This window comes from Pelecanus crispus, chromosome 13, assembly GCF_030463565.1.
Source record: "Pelecanus crispus isolate bPelCri1 chromosome 13, bPelCri1.pri, whole genome shotgun sequence".
Classification (NCBI taxonomy): Eukaryota; Metazoa; Chordata; class Aves; order Pelecaniformes; family Pelecanidae; genus Pelecanus; species Pelecanus crispus.
The window spans coordinates 1,488,406-1,503,500 of record NC_134655.1 but is presented as its reverse complement, the minus strand read 5'-3'; the positions used below and the strand labels follow the sequence as shown (position 1 = coordinate 1,503,500).

Here is a 15,095-nt window from a genome sequence, read left to right as displayed (position 1 = left end):
ACTGAAACTTAGCAAGTATTTGAAACCTGTTGCTTAAGGGAGGAACACTGCATAACTTCTCTTTGTTGAGAGATCGTGTTTAACCACAGCCAGGCTTTTCTGGCTAACAGCTATTGTTCTTACCAGGAAAAACAGTCTGCAGAGCTCAATGTAAATATCTGATTCTGGAGAAATCACTGGCCACAGGCCAGCCTTCTAGCTGGCTCTGCCCTAGCTTCTGCAGGGTTCCCCGTATATTGGAAAAGCCTCTGTATTGCGTAGGTTGAGATTAAAATTGAAAACCTGACAGTCTACATAATGTAGGCATTAAATCTTTATGCAGGAAATGAATTTAGTTCAGTTCTTTATTCAGAAAGATTCAGTGTGGATATGCTAGACAGTATGAGAGAGTGGATTAACAGGTGGGCAAACAGTTTTGCTCTGGCTGGGAAGTTCTCTGCATAGACCACTACCAGCAAGCTAAAAAGGAACCAGCCCACATTCCTTCTTGCCTGTTTAGTCCCATCTCAGCCCCCCTTGCAGAAGGCAACCTTCACTTCTGCAACAGATTCTGTACCTATATCATGATCATATTGGAAACAAGTCCTTTGGACCAGCAATCACAGTATTTGTTTAAGGTACAGAGGAATATTGCATAGCTCTCCATCTCACTGTTCGGAAAGGATGCAGGGTAAGAAAGCGCCTTTCGTTGAATGGCTACTCAGGAGCACAAGTGCTGATTTCATCCCAGCTGGAAAAGTGAGTTAAGGACTGAGTCTCAGTAAGCTTTCCCTCCTCTTAGGACAGAGAAACAGGAATTTCCCAATGTGAGTCACAGCGTGTATGTGCCCGAGTCACCATCTAGAGGTGCCCATCTCCGCAGAGACTCTGAATAGGTGCCTGGGCGACCTGCGCAAAGCCAGGAGGGATGATGTGGCACAGCCCTCGGATTGGCAGGGATCACCTCACAGGAGGCGTAGGATGTAGGTGTAGGACCGACGTAGGGTTCCTCACCTACCAATTGCCTTTCATTCCAAAAAGACATACAGGTTTTAAGGGTCCTTGAACCATCCCTTGTACAAAGAGAAGTGACAAACACTTCCCAAGTGCTGGAGAAATGGGAGGCTTTTACTGGAAAAGGAAAAAAAAAAAAAGAAAATCCCTCTCTGCCTGAGAGTTTTGCAGGCAGAGCTGTTTACAGTAACTGATAGATTTTTCATCTGGCCAGCATGACTGACTCACCATGATACGAAAAGTGCCCAGAAGAGCACTAAGAAAAGCACACATTTTGCAGTTGAACTTCCTCTTCTTCCCAGACTCAGCAGTTAGGCATCCCGCATAGAACAAACTTTGAATGCAGCTTTAAAAAAACATCCAGACACAGTTCCTTCTGGGGAACTGGCTTCCAGATGATGCCCCAGGATTCTCATAGATTTCCATGGGATTTTTTTTTAGTATTTGCAGTGGCCTTTCAGCTACCCAGACAGCATCAACCATGAGTTGAAATTTAATCTGTGTACTAATTACTGACACAGACACACCTCCTGCCTTGTGGGCTCCTTTGGTATTAAAGTGTCTACTCTGACTTCAAGGGGTGGGAACTTTCCTGTCATTGGAAATGAATAGTAAAGCACCAACAAAGAAAGGAATCAGATTTTCACCGGGACAAGTCCCTTATAAAAAAAAAACTTGCTGTTCCCTCACACGCTGCAGGCCAGCTGGGAACTATCTGACAGATTCTCCAGGTTGTCCACCATAGTGATGATGGTTTCTATTTTTTCTTCTTGAAGCACATGAGAGGCGTTGGATCGAAACTTCTTCAGGAGCGATTCTTTGCTCAGAGGCTTCCTCCAGTGCCCATAGAAAGTGTCACATTTGCCTGTCAGGACATCCCCGCTGTGCAGGAGCAGTGCCACCTCTCCGTACATCTTGTCAAAGTTGGCCACGTTATCTTCAGGGTGCTCCACCACCACTTTGTCCAGCAGCTCCCTCAGCTCCTGCCGGTGGATGCTGCTCTCCGTGAAGGAGCCGAGGCCCACTTCGCCATCCAACAGGGCAGCGCAGGCGTTGAATTGGAAGGAGTGTCTCGCCTGGTGTTCAGAGCTGGGGAAAGGCCGATTGATGTACTTTGACACTGGGATCTTCAGCACAATGGTGCGGATCAAAGAGGGAGAGAAGGACCCTGCATAGTTGATGAAGAGGTTCCGGACAGACAAGGCAGCATCCACCACCCAGTGCATCCCCAGGTGGGCTGGGAATCGCTTGAAAGCAATATCCTGCTTCTCCAAGAGGAACTCATGATGGTCACTTGGTGTGGACAGTGGTTTTGGTTGATAGACACTGTAGAAAGCACTGAACCCAGAGCAACCAGGGATATCATCCAGAATTAAGGGGTTAGCCTCCATCCCTCGCGCAGCCAGCAGCGCTGCTTCGAAGCCCAGGCGGGTAGCATTTCCAATATGCAATGGCTTGGCTTGGGTGGCGGCGTTTGCCATGGGTGCCCCTGCAAGCGATGCAGCAATGCCCAAGGCGTGCGTGCACTGGGCCGTGCTGAGAGAGAGCAGTTTTGCAGTGGCCGCAGCACTGCCCATGGTACCGACCACTGAGGGAGGGTGGAACCTAAAGGGGAAATTGCAGATATGAGTGTCCCTGCCTGCTTGGCGCAGGGAGCACCCAAACACCTCCCCTACCAGACCTGCCTATGGGACTGGAAATGAACTGCCAAGTCAGCCAGCGGAAATCCCTCATGGCTCTGGTGCAGGTGGGATTCACCTAATTCAAAATTTAGCTGTCGAAATACTAAGCGTCTACCTGAAACTTCACCGGAGACAACAGAGTGAGCTCAGCATCTCCAGAAAGGAGTTTCTATAAAATGTTCCCTAAGAGTAGGTGGCATGGCTTGTGTCCATACAGCCAAACTTCCTCCCCCCAGACAAATGAGGTGGCCTCTTCCAACATGCCCAAGGGTAACACTTCCCGGTCGATGCTCTCCCTTGGACCACACCAGGGCACTGCCTGGTGAACGGCAGCTGGCACAGGCAGAAATTATGCCAGGGACTGTGCCCACACTCAAGCTGTCTGCATGGCTGTGGGCCACTGCCTGTCCTGTTCTCCTGCCCTGGTTACTTGAGATGATGACACTGCAGACTCGGTGTGGAGTCCTCTTGATGGTTATTTTTAAGGCAAGATCACTGGAGGTCACCAAATGAATCTGAAATTAGTGGTGCCTCATCAGCTCTGGTAGAACTGGTGTCTGGCTCTCAGTAGGGCTTTATTACCCTGATCTTGAGTTCAGCTGGACGCAAACTTACATTTTGAAACCCTGAGTAGGCCTGTTAACAGACTCACCAACCCTCTTCCTACTCGTTGAAGAAAAGGACGTTTACCTTTTGGGAATGTTGTGAGCCTCAGTGGAGAAATGCATGAGCCTTCCTTGCACTTCCAGGCCCACGTTAAATGCCAGCAGGAAATCCATGCCATTGGGTTTGGTGCTTGGAGGTAGCATCTGGGAAGCTGCCAGAAGAGCTGGCAGAACAGCTCCTGACGGGTGAGTAGCAGGATGCCAGGTATCATCAAAGTCCATGGAGTGAGTCTGCCAGAGAAATGGAGATAAGGACATGCTGGTGTGGGGGACTGGGAGCTGAGGGAGCTAGGGGTCCTTGCTGATATTGCTGAGGCTACGTCTGCAACATCATCCACCCAGTCACCTGCTGGTCCCCATGGTGGCTGTGTGGTCCCTCTAAAAGCAGTGTACAAGACTGCAGAGGAGCCCATCACTTCTTGTCCCCCGTTACCCCTCCCAGTCACTAGTCTGCTTCCTATGATACTAACTAGTGTCCCTGAAGGCACCACAAAGCAGAGCTTCTCCTGGAAGAGCCTGCCTTACCGCAACTCCATTGGTGAACGCAGCCAGCGTGGGGGAGAGCTTTACGCCTGGCTTGCCGTAGACAGAGCTCACGGCAACCGAAGAGGACAGCTCCTGCGAAAGGGAGAGAAATTCGGGTGAGGACCTTGAGCGAAGCAGTGATTGTGTGATGCCAGAACACCCCTACACTGCAAGGCGAAAGTCCTACATCAGCCACGAAATAAGGCTTTGGTTATGGTGGTGATGTCAGGGTGGGGACCACGTAACTACATCGCGATATGGGGCTGTTCCTACCCGGCAGTACTGCAGAGCGATATCGAACACATGTGTCGTGCTGCCCACGAGGCCAACCCCAATGCTGTCGAGGATCATCCTCTTGCTTCTGTGACAGACGGTCTTGGACAAGTGCTCGGGTCGAACTGCGTGGATGAAGGAGGCAAAGCTGCTGGTCACGGTCTCCTCCGGAGCGCTCCTGGCCACCACTGCAGCACCAAGAGAGAGGGGAGAGGGTAAAGACACATGTGGGCCATGTGCTGACAGCTCACACGCCTTCACCCTCTGGTCTCACTGAATTTATTGAAGGGCAAAGGCAGCTGGAGAGTGCAGGATCTGCCCAGCATGTCCCTTGGGGCACATGGCTGCATACAGCCCTATAGATTTGGGAGGTGACATACAGCTTCCCTGTGCTGTCCCAGGCTCTGAGCCTCTCCCTGAGAATGCCTTTTGGGCCCAAAGTCACCTCCTGTGGCTTCAGGCACTTGACGGAGCCTAGGAGAGGAGTACCATTGCTCCAGGGTCCCTCTATGGATGGTGGAGAGATGCCCCTGGTGAGGGGACCGGCATCTTCTCTGAGGGGAGGTGCCATTTCTCCCTCACCACCAGCACAGGGAGCCCAAGGCGAGCAGGCTGGTGTGAATCCTGTCCCTCTCCACGGGTTCCCAAGGGTCCGCAGCACGTCCTGGCTCCCACTGCCTTCACATGCTGTAAGGACTGCTCTGCGCACCTCCTGGGGTGGCTTCGAGAAGGTTCAAGTGAAGCAGCTTCAGGGCTCAGCCACGTCCCCCCACCCTGGGTTTCAAGCACCCATCTTTTGGGGGGTCAATACAAATTATGTCCCTTTATCTGGAGAAAAGGCAAAGCAGGTGCCCTGCTGCGTTACCAGTAGTGCCTTATTGGGAGTGGATCACATAAAACCAAAACTTCCTATAGCTTCCATCATTTTTTGGCAAGCAGGATTAGACCCAAAGCCTGGATTTATCCAGAAGTTTGGTCCTACAAGACACTGAGGTGTCTTGACTCAGCCAGCAAAGCTCTTAAGCCCTGTGCACTCAAAAGGATGCTAGTGCTTAAAAAAAAAAGGCCTTTGTGTGTTCTTTCGGAGTTGAGCTCAGCATATCAGAGGATTCAGGCTGTGCTTCAGAAGGGGATTAAACCAGAAGATCTCCTGAGCTTGGTGTTTGAAGGAAAGTTTTTTCTGTCTCAAAACACCATTGCTGGTAGACAAGAAGCAACACATCGAGCTTCCCAAGGCAAAATCAGCGCCTGAATTTACGACCTGTAAGGTAGAGCTGGGCAGACAGCACAAACAACTGGCACTTTTGGAAGTCACCATTTCCAAATCTTCGGAGGTGTTAAAATTCTGTGGAAAATATCCAATTTGGGACCACTGTACTTTTTAATTTCAGTGACAAATTGCTTTGTTTTGATGAATTTATAACTCGTAGGATTAAAATTATTATGACCCATTATAATTTATAATGTAATTTTGAGAGTGCGCATGAGAGTAGAAAAACTATAAAATTCCATATAGCTAACATCTGCATGATTGCGAATCCATATATATACACACGCATATATGTATGCGGCAGGTACACACACACATGCATACAGATAAAAGACGGCATTAGTGCCCAAATGAAACTAGTCACATGAAAAAATCAAGATGAGTGAAGCAAGAAAATAAAAATACTTTGCTTCAACATCTTACAGGAAACCTCACCAAAATCAGCAGGTACATATGACACTTTATTTTTTAAACAGAAAATATCCCAATTGAAAAAAATGACCATTCCCTAATTTCACTAGCATGCATTCATTCTTAAATGTCATGCCTACTGACTCACAGTTTGTTGCAAATGCATTTGGAATCACCTAGATCCTAGGAGTCTAAAAACTACTTGTAAACACAGCTGAGAATGTCATCATGGCCGTGACTCACTGAAATAAAATTCACCCCTCCCAGTGGCTCTATGAAATATATTGCTATAGGAATCTGTAACACTCAGCAGTTGGGAAACCTTCTGCTGACAGAAATCTGAGTCCTCTCTGTACTCTGCGAGCATCTTCGGTATAACCACAGCAGAAAGCACCAGTGCGCTCCAGGAGAAGCAAACAGTGAAGTCAAACTAGACTGGAGAGGCTGGAGGAAAATCTGCTCGAATCACACTGCACCCATAAAATTTTGATCACTTCCTTCCCGTCATCAAATGCTCTTTGTCACTTCAGTAGGCAGCGATATTTTTTACCCCTTCAGCTAAAAGCATTTCATGAGTCCAGCGTTTTTGTCCTGCTGTGGCAGCCGTGCTGCAGAAGTTAATAAAAAGAAAAGACTCTGTCCAATAGCAAATTATTGCATGGATTACTATTATTCCTCTTGCTCTCAAGTGTTCATTAAGTAACATGCATTGCATTTATTGTATTCGTAACACATTTTAAAATTAGTTAATAGACAAATAATAGACCAAGTGGCTACACAGCAAAGCTCTGCTCAATTTGTCTGAAGCAGAGAAGCTGCAGACACGCAGTGCTGTGAGAGACGGAAAATGAGCCCTCAACCACTCAAGCGGTGCTAATAGCAAGATCAGATGTAATGGAGAAGTAATGACAAACGGAGGAGTTAAGGATCTGAGCAATCCGATGACAGCTGCAATTTAAATATCTTACATTTATGGTCAAAGGGTAAGAATTTGGAAAGTCTGGTTCTAAATCAGTTAAAGTTTCTGTTTTAGTGCAGGACTAGCAATCAACATTTTTACCACTTGTTACTTTTCTCCTTTAGCAACCGAGGGCAATAACCATCACAAGATCCCCCAAGCATGCTTTGTCCTCCAAGAATTTGAGCGGTTTATCCCAGTGCGCTTAGCTCAGGACTTTTTTTTTTTTTTTTAAAAAAAAAAAAAAGTAATGACATGATTATTTTGGGATGCTCTTTAAAAAAGGATAGGGAATGCTGTTCCGCAGAGAGATACAAACCGTGAGCAGCAGTTTTGTGAACTTGCCGGGAGCTTGCCAAGAGCTTCTGGGATTTCTAGAGTAAAGACAGAGAAAGAGTGTTTGTCACCTAAGCTGCTTGAACTTTTTCAAAGCCGTTTCACTGGTTGTGCCTCTAACATGGCATTGTAGGACACTCACAGATCAAACAAGCGGATAAAACTAACTACGTATTTAAAGGAGAAAAAAAATATTTTCCAAAGCTCAGTCCAGCAAGGGTGCCAAGAATAGCCAGGGAAATAAAGCAGTACAGTAGAAGGGGCAGCACAGCCTTTTCAGACCTACCATGAAATCCTCTTACGGCTGCGAGCGGGACCAGCTCAGAGTGGACACGAGGAGGAAAAAAAACCACACAGCACGTCCCAACAACAACAACCCCCCGCCATGGCGCTGTACAAAACGTGTTTGGGACACATAAAAGGCACAGGCATGGAAGGAACAGGTTAGTAACTATGAATAAAGTGTCTGCGAAAACCATCCGATTTTGCTAGTATCGGGGCAGGTTCCCATTTCATATCGCGACAATTTTGACCAGTTGAGGATCCGCCCGGAAAACGCCATTACCTCCTTAAAGTGAAAAAGGAAAGATCAGAGATGAATAGGTTTTGTACATGAAATAGTAGTTACCTGTAAGGTTAGGTAGACCATGCTGGTGGCTGGTACCACTGCTTCCTCCCCAGCTCTGCACTGCTCTATTCGAGGGATGGGAGAGGTGTCTGTCTGCAAGGTGCTTTGCTGTCAGGCTTTATATATGCTTCTGAAAGGCAATTTGCTTTTTGTTTTTTTGCAACTGAATTTCAAGTGTGATGACATCAGCCTCTGGGGACTGAGAGGGTGGGGGGAATAGATGAGGAGGGGTGGTTTTTCTCTGCTGAACAGAAGGGAAACCCCCCTGATTTCAGGAAATAAAAGATTTAGGACAATAACTGACAAAGTTCAAGGAAATTCCTGCCTCTAAAACGCCACAGGTGCCAATGTGTGAAGCAACTGGCCCCAGGCTCCTCCTACGGAGGAGGACTATAAAACTGGTACATACCAGGAAATGAGAGGGACAAGAGCATCTTCCCATTGAGCTGAAGTGTCACCAAACCAGGTAATCCAAGCTGCAGAGGGAGAAGCGTGGCATTGGTGTTTTTCTTTGATGCTTTTCTTGAATACATTCAGTGTTTTGGCATTTGGCTGAATCTTTTCATAGCTCTCCTTCTTCTAAATATTCAGCTCTGCGATGTTGCCTGCCATGTGCTGCCGGTTCATTGAAATGTTAGTGCAGACGCGAACTCTGTAGCTTCCAGCAGACGTTGGGACCCTTCGTTCCCAAATGCACATTTGGACTTGGGGGGAACGCCATGGCTCTCTGCTTTGTCCAACAGTGAAACCTGGGGACATTTAACATGCTGCATATTGTTTTGTACAACAGCCTGGTGTGATGCACCTTGCATTTAAAACCAGCCTGAATTTTCTACTAAATGCTAGGCAGATCCTTGATCACTGTGCATAGCAATGCATCTCAGGCAACTTCGTGCTGTTTTTCACCAGAGTCAGGGTTGTGATATTTATTCCAGCTGTGTAGCATTGTTGCGCAGTGTTAATCTTGCTGTGTGCTTATCCAAAAAGAATTGTATTGCATTCTCTTAACATGTTTATCTTGAGAGACACAGTATTTTCTCAGAGCTATATAAACATTTGTTATCATTAACAAGGTGGGATGGAAAAACTAATTGCAAAATGCCATTGGGGAGCAAGCACCTGAAAATTTAACGTTTTGGTATTTATATATGTATCCCATGGCATGCTAAGCCTTGCTCCAAGCTCCTGTGGAGACCATGTCCATACACCAGCATATTCCCATCAGTACCAGTCAAGGCAGAAGCACAGGCAGCAGATGTCAGTGCAAAGCAGATGCCCACAGTGATGTCTGCAAAGGCCAGGTATAACAGCAAGATGGAAAGGGGGTGCAGAGGGGATTGACCTTTTCTGGAGGGGATGAAGGGAAGTTACTGCGAGCAAGGTGGCAAGTGAAGGAAAAGGTGTTCAGAGGCTGCAGCCCAGCTGGCACGTTGGCCACGTGGGCATGGCTCAGAGGTCATGCTGAGGGAAGAAGAGCCAGGATGGAGGGAGGACCTCACAAGCCATTTCTGCAAGCCCCAGGCTGAAGAATGTCAGGGGCAAGCAGAAAAAAGAAAGATGACGGAGGAGGTTGGGTGAGTGAGGGGATGGCTTTGGCTTTGCCCTCACTGCGTGAAGGATTTGTGCAAGGGAAGGATCACCCCGGGCTGCCCCATCTGTTCGGTAGAGCCAGCTCTCTGAAAAGCCTGGCACAGCCCCAGGTCTCCAGGTGCCTCCTCACCGTGGGGAGTTCTCCATCCCACCCTCGCAGTTTCCTGGACAGTGGCTGTGCTGGCTGGTACCCCGTGTGTACAGAGAGCTGCTAACCCCACATGCTAGAAAGGGACTTCCCCTTTGCTCCTCTGCCTCCGCACTGCCCTGCGTTGCCTGCATAATCTCTCCCCGAAGAGCTACTTTGCATCAGTCCCAGCTGAGGATGCCCAGCTTGCAGACTTCTGTGCCAAGGAAAGATGTGGTGGGAAATCCCTCCTTGTCGTGCTGTATGGAGTGGGGAGCAGAGGTGTTTTCTGCAGCGCATGCGGAGAAACGGGTCCTTACAAAGTGCCAGAGGCAGCAGCTGTGTGAAACGGGTAGTGAGAGCAGCAATGGGTGGTTTTATCCAAGGGACAAACGAGGCTTGGGCATACTTTGAGCAGAAAACACCTCTGAGTGTTTCCACGCAGGCCCTCGTTTCTCTAGGTCTTGGTACAGCCCACAGCATTACTAGTGCTGCTGCTCCTGAGAGAACAGCAGGAGGAGATTAATTATTTGATGTATCCTTATGTTGCATGAAATAGAGGAGGGGAGGCAATGCACAAATGCTGAAATGGTCTTAGGACAGGGAGCACAAGTCTGTGTTTGCAGTGCATGGGGAGATGCTGTGGGTAGGTGTCGAGCAGAGCAGGTCTGCAGCTGTTTCCAACCCCAAAACCTTCTCTTCCCAAGGCAAGCTCCTTCATCCTCCTCCTTTTCCACATCTTGGTCTAAATCCCCTCAAATCCTTTCCCTCTACACCTCCATAGCCCGATACGGCACATTCTGGTAGGTCTTCTCCCCTCTTCTCGGATGTCCCATGAAAGATTGCACTGCAAGCAGAGGGAACCAGCCCTGCTAGTGGTGTCTCTACATCCTTCACAAAACCAAGCTGCATGTCACAGGCTCTAAAACCGCTACCACGGATAGTTATGCAGGAACCACCAGCAAAGTGAGCTTTGGCAGATTGAAAACCACTTCTGTGAGCCAAGCAGTCACCTGGCCAGCCCATCTTCCTCCAGAAAACCCATCTCATCCTCCTCCAGAGACCGACTCAAAACAGGGGCTTGTTGCAGCATGCCTAGAAAGCCACTGTCTGAGCTATTTCAGAGCGAAACATCTGGAGGAACTTAACATTGTGGCCCTCCTCCAAGTATAACCATTTAAACCAAACCACTTATTTATATCTGAATGTCATTTAAAAAGAAAAAAAGACAATGTCACAGACTCCACAGGTAGCTGCTCAGCTCTTCCTAATGGTGCATCATTTCTTAGGGCCTCCTTTAAGTCAGTAGCTTATATATTGATGTTAAAAGAGAGTGTTCCTCCTGCAGAACCGTGATCTGGTGCATCTCTCTTTCTGAACCAAAAAAATCCAACCTTTAGCACAACCAAATAATTGAATGAATTAATTGTCCCCCAAGGTTCAATTGAAAGCTTTTACCCTTTCCACATTTCATGAGAGTTTAAGTTGCTGAATCAGGTCAGAGCTGTTAGGAGTCAATTTATCCTTCATTATTCATGTCTGTGAAAATTACACCCTTCAGAACAAGTGGAGCGAAGGAAAACACGGGGTTTTTAATGGAACAAAAGAGTCCAGAGGCCATTGATGTCTGCAAAATGTATATGTCTGCCCAGGAATACTGTGTGTTTAAGAGTAGACACTGGGATTTAGGTTCATTAATATTCACAAAACTATTTCTTCTTTGGGTGGTGCTCCTTCACTCCTCCTCACTTCCCATATCGATAGTAGTGCCGCATGCCTTCCTTTCTTTCCAAAAGGCTTTTTGGAATGGCTGAGAACAGAATACATCAGTTTCTCCTTTTCCAGCTCCTTTAGGTCATAAAAGGTTCTAAAAATACCAAAATAACAAAAACATTGCTGTTTTATTTTCATCTTTGTTTCCTAACAAAAACCTCCAGAGAGCAAACTCCAGCTCATGGTACCCAGGAGTGCAGAGGAATGGAAATGTGGGGGCTGCCTGCAAATAGACGAGTTAATGGCAGAAATATGAAGGGTTTGAAAATAGACTATTTAGTCACTACGGTTTCAAGAAAGGGATGGAGCTGGAAAATTCCATCTGGAAGGGAGACTGTGTATGTGTGCGTCGTGCCTGTCTGTTTGTCTGTAACAGTGGATAAGAAATGTCCTGGAATGGCTCAAAAATACCTTGTGGGTTTCGTCTGAATGTTTGTTCGTGTGTGTTAGGCTATTCATTCCTCCCCATCTCCAGCAGCCTGGAGAAGAGGGGGCAGGAACCATCACCACCACCTGCAGCGCTTTGGGGCACCTAAACATGTTTTTGCCAGAAATCCTCGTAGCCTAAATAGGTTGTGTGTGTTTTTTCTGGATAGGACTCTGGAAAGTAGGCACCTAAAATTCTGCTTTGAATCGAGCCTTTGTCTAGAGCAATGAGTGGGGAGGCACTATGGAAACACCTGAGCCTGTCACCAGTTGCTCCCTCCTTGGAGCAGGGGCACGGCTCTGAAAGTTGGCTGAGCGCCCGAGCCAAAGCAGTGCTGGTCTAGACGCCGACGACGGTGAGGTTGTGGGGGCGACCGCCGACACTCTTGTTTTGTCTGGAAGGGCCATGGCGAGCACGGCGGGTTTCGCGGCCGTCTTTTACAGCGAGCCGTCGGTGCTGGGGCTCCTCGCGAACGTGGTCAGCGCCTTCCTGCTCTGCCTGCAGAACTTCGCCGTGGCGCACACCGGCCTCAGGCCACAGGAAGCAGAGGACATCCTCGCAGGTGGGTGATGCTGCTCATGGGGGACACTGGGGCTGCTGGTCAGAAGTGAACTTTCCCTGAGAGCTGCCAGGCAGGATGGACTCTTCAAGAGTCATCCCCATAGGCCAATGGACAGCTTTGGTGGGACAGATGGGGAACTGGGGGCTTTGTCCAAGGTACAGGCGGTCTGTGTGCTCCCTAGGACGGCTGCTCCTCCTTCCCCAGCTACTCTGCCGGGAACCTGGTCCAAACCTTTCACGTGCCATTCCCCTACCTTCACCATACTGAGCATACCAAGGGGCTCAGTGGCCACACACCAAGGCTCAGCACAGAAATTTGTCATAAAGGTGGGAAGAGGCAGGAAGACAGAGGCCATAGGGCTGGTCACAAGAAGGCTGTGGGACCTGCGGTGGGGTGTCCCCCAGAGCTTGGAGATGCAGCACTGCTTCCTGCAACTCAAGCCTTTTTGCGGCTTGCTTCCTACCTGACCTCTTCATGTGTCTCTCAGGTGTCCACCTCATCCTGATCGGAGGCTTTGTCCAACTCCTGGCAGGATTTCTTGCCTTCCGGAAGTATGACCACCTTGGAGGTGCAGCCTTTCTCACCTTCTCCGCTCTGTGGAGTAGCTACGGGGCTACACGCATCATTGCGGCCGCTTACCCCTCCTTGCAGAACACAACTCTGCCCTCAGGGAATGCCAGCCACCTCCTGCCCACTGGCATGGCCCACCCCTCCGCCAGCCAAAGTGCAGTGGCTGGGCTGGTGGCCTACATTTCCATTTCCTTTATCCTCTCCTTCTGCTCAGCCACAGTGAACTACATCATGCCCTTCATCTTCGGGGCCATCGCGCTTGCCCTGGTATTTGAAGCAGTTGCGCTGTTTGGCCAGTGGGCCCTGGTAGTGTCAGGTGTCGTTGAGCTTGTCATTGTCATGTGTGGGTTGTACGGAGCGGTGGCTCTCCTGTTCAAGGGCATCACACAACGGTACGTGCTTCCAGGCTTTGGGAATCCTCTCTTCAATGTCTTGCTATTGGGGTCAGCACAGAAGAGCTCTTCCAAGGCCATTGGGGAAGAAAAGAAAAAGAATACAAAGTATGCCGAGCCAATGGCCCTAGGCAACATCTGCGATACTGTCTCTCCCTTTTTATTTGCCTTTTACTTCTTTGGGTACATGAAGAACTTCTGTGTTGGAGCAGCGTGGATATCCATCATCTCCAGCTGCCAGCTGCTGTCCAGCTTCTACAGTTATCTGAGAGGTGATGTCTACTACACTACCAAGTTTGGTGTCCACAGCCTCTACTGGTTGGTGACGTCTTGGGAAGAGTTTACACTCACCACCTTCCTTGGGCTGTCTGAGGCTCAGGAAAGCAGGCTGGGAATGTTTGGAGGGTGGTTCTTCCTGGTCATTGCCTGCATGCTCTTTCTGATGTCAACCCACAAAGATACCCTAGAGATGCTGCAAAATGCCTCATTCATCATCCTCACAACCGCCTCCATCCACCAGATCCCAATGCCGGGTGCTTACCTGTTCCTCGGCGCTGCCTGCAGCCTTTGCACTGCTCTCTCAATGTACGCAACTTTTGCCAGCCTTATCAACTCCATCGGGGAGAAGGCTTTGATTCCAGTTGGTGCCCAGGCTATGTCCAGCTCAGCTCTTCAAACCACACTGATGGCTGCCAAAACCTTCTTCACAAGGTGCAAGAATGTCCCAAGCGGCACCAGTGCTGAAGTGCCAGATGCCTTGTTTTACATCTGCAATGGCCTGGCTGCAGTCTCTGCCATCCAGGGTAGTTTCAGTGACCCCAGCAGACAGCAGCTCTCCATACCCTCTGTGCTCATCCCAGGAGCCATAATGCAGCTGTACATCTGCAGGATCCAGGTTCAAGGAGGGAGAAGGTTTGGTTGCGTTCTTCCATTCTGCTATGCTGCCTTCTGGGGAGCATGGACCTGGCTTCGGTTTGCAGGTAACGCAAGGTCAGGATTACTATTTTGCTTAAAAAAAAAAAAAATTTGTAGGAAATTTCACATTGCTTTCTCTGACATAATTCCTTCTCCCAGGAGATTCAATGACACCAGGTTTACCAATATTCCTCCTTGTAAAAAGATAATGACCAAACATCCCAGCTTGTACTCATGTAATTGATTGCCATTGCTGCAGTCACTTGGTACTCTCACAGCTACAGGAGTCTAAGTTGTGTCTTCAACTCCAACAGAGGTCAAGATTTCCCTGCTAAACTATTGTGAGACAGCATCCAGACTGTCTCCGGGCTGTTATCTCAGCATAACAGTTCAGGAGATGCTTTTTAGGCAGTAGAAGACTCCAGGTTCTGAATTTATCCTTCAGAAGCCTGGAGCAACTCATCTTAGTTGGTCATAGCCATGAAAGAAGAACGCTGAATGATGAGCCTGGGCTTTAAAAAGCCTTATTTAGCTCCAGGTGGGCAGCATGTTCATACAGCCTCCATGCTAGGTCCTTTTAAAATTTCCCCACCTGTGGGGAAAGTCGAAGCTATTGCTTAAGAGGTATAGCAAGAAGCTATTAATGGTTTTGGCCAGACCCTGTTTATTACAAGCTGGAGTTAAAATCATCAGCTTTTTTTGGATAACCATCACTAGTTCCTCAGTTAATACCTCAAATGCTTTGCATTGCAGAAGCAGAGGGTTTCGATGCAGTAGATTTTCTTTATAGCGGCCACCATCAATTAGTTTGAATTGTAGTCATTCCAGCTGCAGATATGTCGTTCTTCTGTTGCACTACATTTAATGGTTTGCTTACAACTAACTCTGCTGGTCCTATTTCAGGCCACTTGATGAACATCAGTGTGGGGAACAGTGAAGGATTCACTGCTGGTTCTATTGCCTTTTTGGTGCTCAATGCTTTTTTAATTATTTTAGGT

General features: G+C 48.3%; 1 protein-coding gene across 1 annotated transcript; it reads right to left on the bottom strand.

The window, feature by feature from the left end:
- Positions 1-1,679: 1,679 nt before the first annotated feature.
- Positions 1,680-7,762, bottom strand: LOC104037643 (cis-aconitate decarboxylase). The gene is made up of 6 exons (XM_009491670.2): positions 7,742-7,762; positions 7,097-7,151; positions 4,139-4,326; positions 3,866-3,958; positions 3,366-3,571; positions 1,680-2,598 (listed from the first exon to the last, which is right to left on the bottom strand). Exons 1-6 carry the CDS (start codon positions 7,760-7,762, stop codon positions 1,680-1,682), a joined length of 1,482 nt encoding a protein of 493 aa, XP_009489945.1.
- Positions 7,763-15,095: the final 7,333 nt, after the last annotated feature.

Coding starts and splice junctions, on each gene's coding strand:
- LOC104037643 (XM_009491670.2), bottom strand. CDS start 7,762: ATGGTCTACCTAACCTTACAG. Junction 3,572..3,865: donor CGTTCACCAATGGAGTTGCG/GTAAGGCAGGCT, acceptor TTTCTCTGGCAG/ACTCACTCCATGGACTTTGA. Junction 2,599..3,365: donor GCTCACAACATTCCCAAAAG/GTAAACGTCCTT, acceptor TTTCCCCTTTAG/GTTCCACCCTCCCTCAGTGG.